Source organism: Eptatretus burgeri, chromosome 7 (genome assembly GCF_056783735.1).
Source record: "Eptatretus burgeri isolate ZD-2024b chromosome 7, Ebu_testis_v1, whole genome shotgun sequence".
In the NCBI taxonomy this organism is placed as follows: Eukaryota; Metazoa; Chordata; class Myxini; order Myxiniformes; family Myxinidae; genus Eptatretus; species Eptatretus burgeri.
The window spans coordinates 65,977,915-65,990,414 of NC_140967.1; the positions used below are offsets into that span (position 1 = coordinate 65,977,915).

A 12,500-nucleotide genomic window follows, 5' to 3' on the forward strand; every position below is an offset into this window, starting at 1 on the left:
CTTCAGCCTCGCCATCATGCCGATATTCATTTTGTTGTCCACAAATTTGCACTATGCTTTGAGGCTGATGTGATCGCAATGGTGACTCCATCTGTGGCTGATTACTTCCCCTTTCATCATCCATTATAAAGTCCAATTCATCCAATAAAGGTGTATGCGCAGGTGCTGGGATCCGTGAGGCCACAAGACCCATACTTTCCTGCTGCACAACTGCATCCCCAGTTGGAAGGGAAACAGAGACATTCTCTTCAGGCATGTTTCCCAAAAGTCGTTCGAGCTCTCCAGCAGCAGGCTCAGGTCCACCATCAAGCACAGAGCGTGAGTAGCGAAATGGTGAGCAGGAAGAGGATGATGAGGACGAGGAAGAAAAAGAAACCGACAGCACATTTTCTGCACTCTCTCCCACAACACCCAATGCTGGGCGATTCAATGGCTCACTCATGTGTCGGCGTGGTGGTGAAGCCTTGCAGCGTGGCAACGCGTTCTCCACCAATGGGAAGTTGTCTGCAAAAATGCTACTTGTGGCAGGAGTAGAAAACGCACGATCTAAGTGGCGAACGGGTGAAGAAAGAATGTCTCCAGCATAGCCCAAATATACAGGTGGTGTTGCAGGCATCATTTGAGACTGCGACCGAGACTGTTGCTGCAAACAAACAGCCTTCGGTGTCACACCATCAGCAGCCTCATCCCAGGCTTTCCCAGTGTTTGAAAACAACTCAAGTTGTGCTGGTTGTGATGATACAGGGCTTCGAGATGGCATTGGAAGAACTGGTGATGGTGTTGGAAGTGGTTGCTGCAGCTGAGGCACTGTTGCTACATCAGAAGGCATAAAGGGTAGGCCATCCTTTGCCAGGTTAGGATGCTGTGTGGCAAGACCATGAGTCATAGAAACAGCTTGACGCGAGATGTGTGTGGGGTACAAGCATGTCGATGCAAGTCCCACCGCTACTGAAGGGATTTCCAGTGATTCAGGTGCAACATGTGCAACGGGGTCAAAACCATGTGCAATTGATAATGGTGGTGCTACTGTTGAAACTGATGATTCAGAAAGCATGTTTCTTGTCTCTGAAAGAATGTCTGTTGTTTCAGAGAGGAAGTGACGCTTTTCTGACAAGAAGTTAGTTGTTTCTGAGAGGAAATGATGAGTGTCAGTGACTGGTGTTATTGGGTCATAGGAAGGGGCAACGGATGCAAAGGTTGTGACTGTCTGCAAAAAATCAGTATGTGAAGAAGCCTTTGGCCCGAGTTCTGCTGTGCAGGTATCAGGAAGATAGTGCTGTGGCACTGTGAATGGTACGGTTGCTGTTGCATACTCCACCCGTTCTGCAGCTCCCAACTTTTCTTTTGGTGGCACTGCAATACCCAAAGGTGGCGTTTGGTTCTCAATTATTTCAACAGGTAATGATGGCTCTCTGCCAATGGAAATCTCTCTCCCATCTTGGCGAGGTGACTCAATGCCATATTGGGATTGGTGAGGCAGGGTATTATCAGTTACCACAGGTGATTTCTCACTGACATGATATACAATGGGGTTTACAGGTGGTGGAGCTGAGTTGTATTTAGGTGAGCGCAGGCAGCTAGACTCTAACAAGAAGTCCTGTGTGTTGGGACTGATTCTTGATGGAGAGGGGAAACTCTTCACAAGAAATCGTGTCTTATCCAGCACAAATTCCTGCATTGTACTATGGCCTGTGTCAGAAGAAAATGCTGACAGAAAAGTTTGTGGCGGAGGCTGCTGCATTACCTCAAGCTCAGATGGTGTCTGAGGTTTCAGTGAGATCTTTGACTCTGGTGTAGTATCATGTGGTAGGTTATAGCTGGTACAGTCAAAAGTCTCAGAGTCATCCTGCTTTTCCATTGTAATGGCTTGTGGTTTTGATATAGGTGACAAAGATGGCATAACTGCTGTGTCAGGTGGTGAGACTGCACAATTACTCGAAAACGTCCTGTCTTTTGTCTCTGCCATGGAGTGGTAGTCAAATTGTGATGAGGAGTCATAAGCACCTGGTTTGGAAGTTTCTATTGCATTAATTGACACTGATGCCTGGCAAGGTTCGGTGTTCGGTGGCACTGTGCAATAAGATGGTGAGGTGTATGGTTTTTGGAATGTTTCTAGTATCTCTACTGGTGCTGTCTGTGTTGTGCAACCACTAGGAAGAGAAGGAAGATCGGTGTGCTCTGATTTCCATGTACTTTCAGTGTTCAATGGTGTGGATGTTCCAATTGCCGAAGACATTTCAGTCTCTGCATTCTCCACAGTGAATCCTGTTAAGGGAATTGCTGGTGGAGGTTGTGGTGGTGGAGAAACTATAACATCTGTGCATGCAGAAGCTCCAGAGCCTGATGTCAGCAGTGATGGTAAATCAATGCTATCAAAGGTCTGCTCGGTACCAATAGAAAAGGGAGAGTGTGGAATTGGCAAAGCATCTTCTTCTGAAATTGGAACTGAAACAATGGCCAAAGGGCAGCTAGACCCAAGAGTAGCTTGGTCTGGTTCAGGAGCAAAAACCTTGCTCTCAGCATCATCCGCTGGCCTAAGGTCTTTTTCATTGGAACAAACTATTGACGATTGTTGACCATCAGTAGCAGAGTCACTAGTGTCCTGCAAAGAATTTTCTTTCGATGGTAAACCAAGTGGTATATCCAGCATGTTGTGTTTCATGGCTTCTTTCTGTTCTCCTGGCCGAACTGTTGCAGGTTTTTCTTTGTCCTTAGAGCGATCTCCTGCATCTGCAGATGCCTGCCGGATTCGATCCTTTTCTCTCAACCTCTTCTTTTCCTTATGGCGCTTATGCCGTTCTTCCATTTCACGATCCTTCTGGCTCAGCATCAATTCAAAACTTGTCATCATGAGATCCCCAGCACCTAACACTTTGTCTTTTGGTCTTGCCCCAGCATCCTTTGGTTTTACCAACTTATCTCCTTCACAATCTGCCTTGGATTTAGATTTTACCGGAGAATATTTCTTCTCCTTGTCCAGTTGATCTTTCTCACGTACTTCTAACCGTTCCACATCATGACGAGAGGCATCCTTTGATGTAACATTCTTTACAGACACATCCCTGCTACTACTCTCCAGACCTGCAGTTTCCTTAGATGCCCGTCTTTCATCTTTTTGATTTTTCCCAAATGCAACTGGGATTTTCTCCCTCATTCGTTCTTTATCCTTCTCCTTCCTTCGTTTTTCTTTATGGACATCCCTTTCTTGGCTTTTAACCCGTTCCAAGCGCTTTGTCTCAGATGTATCCAGCCGAATTTCTTCACATCGTTGTGCCAAAATGGAAGCCTCTCGTTGCTCTCTCTCATAGTCAGCTTGAGTTCGCTCAATGAAGTCTTTATTTAACCGTTCTTTGCGGAAGAATTCCCTTTCTTCTGTTAGTGGTGCTCCAAGAAATGCCCTGTCAGGTTCATTTTCCACACTAAAGTCCCATTCTTGGTAGGACAAGTTTTCTGCAGCAATGAGCTCTTTGCTTGCCTCTGCTGCCTCATCATACTCCATCTCAGGACACTCCTCAGGCTTTTGGTGATTTCGGTTAAACAGCTTCTCAAACATTTCTTCGACCTCAGCACTGTGGTCTTCCAGTACTGTTTGAGGTTGAAGCTGAGGTTCAGTCTTACAAACAATCTTTTCTCTCTCCCTGCTGTCCATAGGCTTATTTTCAATACATTCCCTGTCCTTATTTCGCGAATGATCTTTATCCTGAAGTTTTCTGTCAAGCCTATCTCCACCTATCCATTCCCTGTCTTTCTTCTCTCGCTCCCCATGTTCAGTCTTTACCTTCTTTTCTGTGTGTGCCACTGTATGACTACTACCATCTCTACCTGCCTGGCTGCCGCGGCGGTCGTCACCTGCAAGTTTATGTGGGATTGACAAAGAGTGACTTCGTTTGTCTCCATGGGATTCCGTCGTTCTTGTCTCATTGGAACCAGAGTTTCTGCGCTCTTCACTGGGTCGTGCAACACTAACTTCTTTCACCCGCAGCACCCCTGATGAAAAACTTGATCGCCGCTCATCTCCAGAGGTCCGATGCTTTTCTCGCCTTACATCCCCACCCCTGTGCTTGTTTGGTGCTTCTTGTTCTCCACTTTCCTTTCTTACCCTCTTTTCCTTTTTCTCACCTTCACGTCGGTCACCAATCTCTCTGTCCCTGTCCTTATCTCTACGGTCAGATGGCAAGCTGGAGCGCCTCTCATCTCCACTCTGCATCCTGCTCTTTTTATCCAAGTTTTCACGACGTTCCTCCACACCATGCTTTGAGTGTCCAGTTTTCTTTTCATCACTAGTGATCCAATGATATGCAGTCAAGTTTGGTGGATCATCACGCTTACTCCGTTCTGGGGTCAAGCCTTGTCTGCGCTCATCAACTAATGGTCGAATTGCCACCGCAATACATGCGGTGTCATCATTTGGCTTGCGCTCCGATTTGCTGCCTCGCCTCTCTTCACCACCTTTTCTTTGAGGTGAAGGCATTGATGGCTCCATCAAAAATTCCTTGAGTTTCCGCTCACTCATTGCCCCCTCTTTCCTATCCCTCTTTTCTGCATGATGAGTAGCTCGGCGCTCTTCACTTGTGTGTGGCAGCTTGACTTCAGTTCCTTCTGTTGCTTCCTCCCGGACTCGCCTTTCTTCCTTCTTTCTCTCTTTTCTGTCTGCACTTGGTGCAAGATTGTTGCTTATGCGTTGTGCTGCTTTGCTTTCTTGACCACTCACACTACTTGACCGTTGTATAAAGCCTGTTGCTTGTATTCGTTCATCCCTCCAATCACCCAACTTATTTTCCCGCCGATCATCATGCCGGTTACGGCTAGGCAACCAATCTTCTACGACGACACCAGGTTCTGCACGTTCAATTGATTGGCCATCCCTTCGTTCTCTGTGCTCTCCTGGAACACCGCGTTTGTCTTTACGCTCTGTAACTGGTGCACTGTTTCGTCTTTCACCACTGCCTTGACCACTTTGGACACGTGGCTCATCCAGTGATGTCCACAATCGTCTCTCAGGTCCAGTGAGTGGAAGAACACACTGAGGCTGAGGCAGAGCACGAGTTGTACTGACACAACTTTTTTCCTCATTGTCCTCATCCTCTTCATCACTGGGTCGTTTGCTTTTCTTCTTCTTTTTCTTCTTCTTCATTTTGTCACGCTCACGATCATCTTTTGACTGTTTATCCTTATCCTCTTTGCGCCGCAGCTCACCAAAATCCCTCCCATCGTCCCAATGTTTCTCTGTCAGTGGGCCTTGTGATAGTCGCAGTGAAGCTGAAAAACTACCATCTGAACTTTTCATCCCAGGTGTTGCATGTGAGCCAACTGTCTCACAGCCTCTCCCAACAACTCCTTCACTCTTTTCCCGTTCCTTCTTCTTGTGCTTCAGCTTCCGCTTCTTGAGAACCTTGCCATCAGTGTCCAATGTTCTTGCTACTCTGGAGGCCTCTTCAGAAAGATGGCTCCGTGCATTACTAATACCATCCATACCACCCCAGCGATCCAATGATTTATCCCTGTGCCGATGTTTACTTTTCTTCTTTTTCTTTGACGACTTGCTGCTACAGGTCTCAGAAGTGCGATCCGAGTCAGAATGAGTTTCCTGACGCATGGAGCCAGACTGGAAGCTTACATCTGACCTTGCTGGTGACAGACGAGCTCGCAGTGCTTCAGTGCGACCTGCCTTCACATGCTTCTCTGTCAAATATTGCACAGATTTTAATTGTGCTGTTGTACCAGGTGGTGCAGGTTTTGCACCACTGTATGTACGAACCACTTCCCGCACCTTAGGCCTCTCAAATATCTCACTGTCCGATGAATCAACAGAGAAAAGAGAGTTGTTCCTCACTTTTGAGGCAGTGGTGCTGTCATCTTTAACCAGTTGCTTTCCACCATTTTTACCTTGACTGTCTCCTTTAAGCCTTTGAACTGGTGGTGTTGACAACATCCCCTTTCTTTTTTCCTTAATTCTTTTTTTTGATTTATTACTCTCTGCTTTGTTGTGAGGTTTACAAGCTGAATCTGCCTTATTATAAGACAGAGGACCTTTCAATAAGTCCACAGACAGCTCTTCCTCAGATGATGAGTCAGAGTCAGAAGTGATACGGCGTACAGGCCGCTTGCGTGCTTTGGTGTTGGCCCCTGATCCTTTTCTGCTAGCTGCTGGTCGTTGTTTAGCAGGACTTGGAGTAAAGTCAGGATCATCATTCCTTTCCTTTCGTGAGCCCTTAGTCTTAAGCAGGTGCTTATCATCAGCTGGCTTGAAAGTTTCTTGCTCATCATCTTCATCAAACTCGTACTCATCCTTGAGGGGCCTTGCTGGGGTTGTTGTTGACATAGAGACGGAACCCGAACTTGAGTTCTTACCCGGTGTGTCTAGTGATTTGCCACGTGATCTGGCTCTCGCTTCAGATTCAGAACAAGAAAACTCTTCATCCATTCCTGATGGGGCCACCGAAGGAGCTTCTTCCTCAGAATCTATAGATAAGGCAAAGAATAAATGTATTAGTAACTTAACATATCCTTGCATCTCTTGTACAAATTAAGTGAATATGTAATTGAAAATTGATAAGCATAGAACAGCACATATATCAAGATAAATAAAACCATTAATATATGTGGAAGTCCTGCACGTGAAAAGAAGAATGATTAATTGGTTATATTTGATTTGATTGGGCACTTACATAACTCAATGCACAAGAACTGATTGACATGCACGTATTTTAGTGATATTCTGTTGCAGAGTTCAGAACAAATAGGAAAAACTATAATGGCACTCGGTAGAGTGCATACCTACATCAGGCTGAACAGTTTACATTTTGTATCCCACTGATAGGCCAGATCTGCATTAATCAAAATCTTAATCAAAATCGAATTAGCTTGTTCTTGTCATGTACCCAACTCATTCACGAAGATTTGTCCGGATTTGTCCATAATTTTGAAATATCGTGCCATATATAGTTTTTGCCCCATTTCTCAATGGTGAAGAATCATTGAAAAAAAAAATCAAAACAATTCTCATATCTGGATCCGGATCTTCACCAGAATTGAATCAATTAATCCTTGGCACACAAACAGCATGTCCGCCAAGTTTTGTCCAAATCAGTCAATAACTTTTTGAGATATTCTGCTTGCAGACAGACAGACACACAGACAGGGGTGAAAACATAACCTCCATTTACCTTTGGTGGCGGAGGTAAAATAGCCTAAATAGTGATTGATCCGCCGTGGAGAGAAGAAAAGCTGACATTTCGGGCCTTACCCTTCGGTGGAGCAAAGGAGCTTTTGTTACGGCCTCTTTTCTCTTTTGCTCAAAAAGAGCATCTTTTGCTGTGACAAAGGGTAAGGCCTGAAAGGTCAGCTTTTCTTCTCTGCATGAGGAATCAATCAACATTTAAGGCATTATATTTCCTATTTGTATCGATCGGTATTTTGCCGCCCACACATATCGCTAATTTTGTGATGAGATTTGTGATTATATTATTTCTTGCATAGTTCAGAGGCTGCCAAAACAGTTTTAGGTACGACACAGGCTGGTGATTTGCTGCTGTTGCCTTCCCAGAGGTGGTTCTGGCAGAAAATGGGATTTTTAATGGGCTGGCCTGCATGTTACATTACATACTGTAACAATATGTATGCAATCTCGAAATCTGAAGTTAAATCTGCAAATGTTAAGAAATCAGTGATGTTTAGTTTTTTGCTGGTATGTGCCATAACCAATCAGCTTGCAATCGCTTGCCAAGCCAGCCGTCCCTGAACACCCATATAATTGGAGTGCTTGATTGAGTGCTTAAGGCACTTGCCAAGCACCCAACAGTAGATAAAGGTACAGTTTGTGTCCCAATGGAGATGCACAGTCGGCAGTTGGTGCAAGTTAGAGGTACACATAGGTAGATTTGGAACTGTAAAGGGACCCTCCGTGGGTGTGTGCGCATGCCTGCTTTCTTGGTTATGGTGGTCGGGGTAGCAAAGTTTAGTCCGGTATCTTATGGTGATGATGATGGATAGTGCCCAACTGTGTCTGCAGACACCCAAATGCAGTTGGATTACTTGCCACTATAAAACCCTTCATTCCACAAAACATACCACAACGAAATCTGAAAACCCACTCCATGGGAGTTCCTCCTATGCAGCTACTCTTCGCAGGGCAGCTCACCTGATGACGGGATTAGGGCAAAGCCTTTGAGACCCCCACTCTTTGACGATAGGAGGGAAACCACGCGGTAACAACCTTTCCGGGTCAGATTGCGGTAGTGCGTGTCGGGTTTGTGCTGAGGTGTCATCCAGCAGATGGCGGTCTCCTTGGGTTAACCTAAGGCAGTCCCTCCGGGTGGGTGCCTGGAATATCCTATCCCTAAGAGAGGATGATCACCTGTCTCTGTTATCATCTGAGCTCATCGCTGGACTTTGTATTCCAACGCTGGTGGTGTGGCAAAGGAAATTGACCATGTGCTCGTTGATGGTCGCTGGAAGGTGATCCAGAACAGCAGGGTCGACCAGATTGCTCAGTTCGTCAATACTGACCACAGGTTTGTTGTAGCAACTCTGAAGTTACAGCTTAAATCTGGGAGAATGGTACCATCCCAGCCGAGGCTGGATGTTGACAAGCTCAAAATGGCAGGGAAGCTGAGGAGTTTGCGATCAGGCTGAGTGGAGATTTGGGGGTCTGGGTGCTTTGGGGAATCCTGAAGAGTTGTGGAGTGCCTTCAAGACCACCATTCTTGATGTTGCCGGTGAATGTCTTGGAACATAGGGCGAAGAAAAATTTTGTCTCGCAAGGGACACTGGATACCATTGACCAGTCGCAGGGCAAGGCTGAATTGCAGAGCTGAGCTGTTCTGTGAGCTGAGGCGTAAAACTGTACGTGCGCTAAGGGTAGACAAGGAGGCGTGTGTGCAAGGAATCCGTGAGGGGTTTGAGCAGCACCTGTGGTCAAGTGATTCTTGTCCTGCTTAGAGGGGTATTCGCGCATTGCGTTCACCCAATCCCGTCCCTCAGTGTACTGCAGTTAGGGCGAAGGGTGGTGGGTTCTTGACAGAAGAGTCCGAAGTGAAGGCCCACTGGGCCAGTGACATTGAGAGGCTGCATCAGGCTGATCCACCAGCTGTCGAGTTGGATGTCCGTGGTGATACTATCCCGATTGCTGACCCTCCAATCAACTGTGATCCACCATCGTTTGTGGAAACACAGGCTGCGGTGAACTGGTTGAAATGGAGTGAAGCTCCTGGGATCTGTTGCATCCATGCTGAACTTCTCAACGGTGGTGGAAATGCTGTACTCGTGTCATTGCATGCAGTTTTTTGCTCTGCCTGGAACACAGGCATCATCCCAACTGACAGGAAGAGGGGCCGCGTTGTCCCTCTCTGGAAAGGGAAGGGTGATCGCCAGGACTGCAACAACTACTGAGGGGTGACGCTGCTCTCAGTGCCAGGCAAGGTCTTTGCTCGGATAATTCTTAATAGGGTTCGCCACCGTCTAGCTTGAGCACCAGTGCCCAGAGCAGTCAGGCTTTACACCAAAGAAGTCAACGATTGACCGTATCCTTGCTCTTCGGGTCCTCACAGAACGCTGGCGAGAGTTTCTGCAGGGGCTGCTTGCAGCCTATGTTGATCTCTGTAAAGTGTTTGATTCAGTGAATTTGGATGCGCTCTGGAGGATTCTTAGTCTTCATGGGGTGCCACCAAAACAGATCAATCTGATGTCTTAACTATACTCTGGTACTGAGAGGACAGTGAGATGTGGTGATACAATCTCTGACTTATTTCCAGTTGTTGCTGGAGTTCATCAGGGGTGTGTACAGGCCCCCACACTTTTCATCACTTTATAGACTGGATTCTGCGGAGGATGTCGGAGAGGTCAAGCTGTGGTGCATCGTTTGGGAATGGCAAGATCTCTGACCTTGATTTCATAGATGATGCAGTCATCTTTGCGGAGACTCTGGATATCCTTTTGGGGGCCCTCAGGGTGCTGAATGAGGAGTCGGAGCCGCTGGGATTACGGGTTTCCTGGGTCAAAACTAAGATCCAAGCTTTCAATGATATCTTGGAGGCTGCTATCTTGTCTGTACCTGTTTGTGGTGAGGATGTTGAGGTCACAGAGAGATTCTCAGACCTTGGTAGTGATATTCATGTCTCTGCTGGCTGTGAGCCAGCGGTAAACAGACATCTGGGTTGGGCCTGGGGAATCATGGATTCAATGGATCATGGGGTGTGGCACTGCCGGTATCTGTGCAGGATGACGAAAGTCCGAGTCTTCAGGTGCTTTGTGCTTTCAGTCTTGCTCTGCAGATGTGAGACTTGGACTTTGATCATGGATCTGAGATGGCGACTGAATTCCTTTGGTACCAGGTCTCTTCGGAGAATCCTTGGCTATCACTGGTTGGACTTTGTGTCCAACGAGTGGTTGCTGAGAGAGACTCAGATGATATTTGTGACTTGCATAGTCTGTGAACATCAGATACGGCTGTATGGCATGTGGTTCATTTTCCTGACGCTGATCCTGCTCACCAGATTCTCTCAGTGAGGGAGTCTCATGAGTGGAGAAGACAAACAGGCCGACCACGTTCCTCGTGGATCCAGCAGGTTGATCAACATCTCAAGGAGATGGGGATGGGCCAGGCATCTGCCTGGGGGATGGCCAGATAGAGGCCCCAGGAGTAACGGCGGAAAGTGGACGCAGCGACGCGCTGTTCTGGCACATGCTCCCATACCTGACCTGACTGCTCACAGGACAGGCATTGAGGTGGTTCTTCCCACACACCTCCTGGGCTTCTTCCTCCTCACTCAATCTGTACCACTCCGTCAGTACCACTCCGACACACATCACCACAATCTGACCCAGGAAGGTTACTCTCGTGCTTTTCCTCCTATCATCAAGGAATGGGGGTCCCAAAGGCTTTGTCCCAATCCCGTCATGTGGTGAACTGCCCTGCGAAGGGCAGCAGTACAGGAGGTACTTCCACGGAGTGTGTTTCAGTTTTCTTTGCATTTGTTGTTTTTGCGGAATGAAGTGTTTTACGGTATCTGGAGTGCAAATCCTGCCACCAACCTCCTATAAAAAGTAACCCAACTGCAGGAGGATGTCCTCAGACACAGTTGGGCACTAGATATGGTTACCATACAACCTTTGTAAAGCACACCAAGTCATATAAAATAACCATATGCTTTAAAAACACGAGGACAAAGGAAAACGTGATCTCTCATACGCGACTGAGATTAAAAGTTAAAACCTCCAAGATAAGGGATTAAACTTTCCCACTACGGTGCCTGTAACCAATCATGCAGGCATATATACACACACAACCATGGAGAGTCCCTAAATTACAGGTTCAAATATATCCATATATGTACCTCTACTCTATATAAAAACTGCTGACTATACATCCCAATCGGCACACGAACTGTACCGCTGTTGATTGTAGGGTGCTTGGCAAGCGGCGTAAGCAATCCAATAAAATGGTTGACAAGCGATAGCTATGTCCAAATGACCAAACTATGTCCGAATTAGACAAATTAACACTTTTTTTTCACAGTCAGAACTGCTGCAAAGTTCAATTCTGGAGCCCAAATTTTGTAATTTGTTTTAGTTTAACAGATTCTCGAGGTTATGGTATGTGTGGAAATGAAATAAAGCAACAAACGCTAGCGTCTGCAGGCATTCACAAGCATTGCAATGTCTCCAGCGATTTTTCGGTATGATGATCAAGGAATTCGATAATACGAGTCATGAAAGTTTCATAGTTTTGGAGGACGGACACACAACACAACACAACACAACACAACACCCGATTTCCGAGCCATTTTCTGTATTAACGTGTTTTCTAAATTACAGAACCAAATTTTTTGGACCCGTTACACGCAGCTGTTTATAATGATAAATTTGTTTGTTGAAATTCCCCCAAAACAGTGGTGAAAGCTACTCAAGGTTTAGGGTTACATGCAGTACGTATGGAAGTCAGTAATCACACTGACTCCAATCTGCCGATTCCCCAAAAATTGCCAATATCAGCCAAGCATGAATATATGTGTGTGTATGTTTGTGTGTGGTTTTGTTCATAAAGCCTAATTTGCTCTCTGTATTATTGGCTTAAGCCACTTGGCAAGCGCTATACAAGCTGCTTCGTTGTTCGTTTTTAAGCCATGGCCGTGCACAAGTATTTGCACTGTCACTGAATACAAAGATCGACTTGAACAATGTTCAAGCCCTAATAGTCTGCATTTGGCCCCACGTTTTCATGAGATCTCTTGGGCAGTGGCTCGCTCGTTGAAAATGTGCAATTGTATTTCGAAGTTTCCCGTTTTTGTAGGATCTTCTTCCATTATACGACTCGTCATTTCGGCATTATAGATACAGTCTATATAACAAAATTAAACGTTTCGTTTTTAAAGTTTCTTCAACCGTTTTGTTGGAGAGCTTGCTTGGAGCACTCTTCAAGCTTCAATCTCCACAAGCTTCCATGGTGATATTGCAGTGCAGTTCTCTGTGTGGTTTCCAGAGTTAAGAAGGTAAAATAAATT

General features: G+C 46.1%; 1 protein-coding gene across 4 annotated transcripts in view; it reads right to left on the reverse strand.

Annotated features, from left to right (window-relative positions):
• Positions 1 to 12,500, reverse strand: part of ANKRD11 (ankyrin repeat domain 11) — a 222,452-nt gene that overhangs the window by 75,283 nt on the left and 134,669 nt on the right. For all 4 annotated transcript variants that reach the window (XM_085888864.1, XM_085888861.1, XM_085888862.1 and 1 more), the window contains one exon: positions 1 to 6,462. This exon is cut by the window's left edge and continues 1,301 nt beyond it. In XM_085888864.1, the coding sequence (XP_085744990.1) occupies positions 1 to 6,462 (6,462 nt within the window). The remainder of the gene's footprint in view (positions 6,463 to 12,500) is intronic.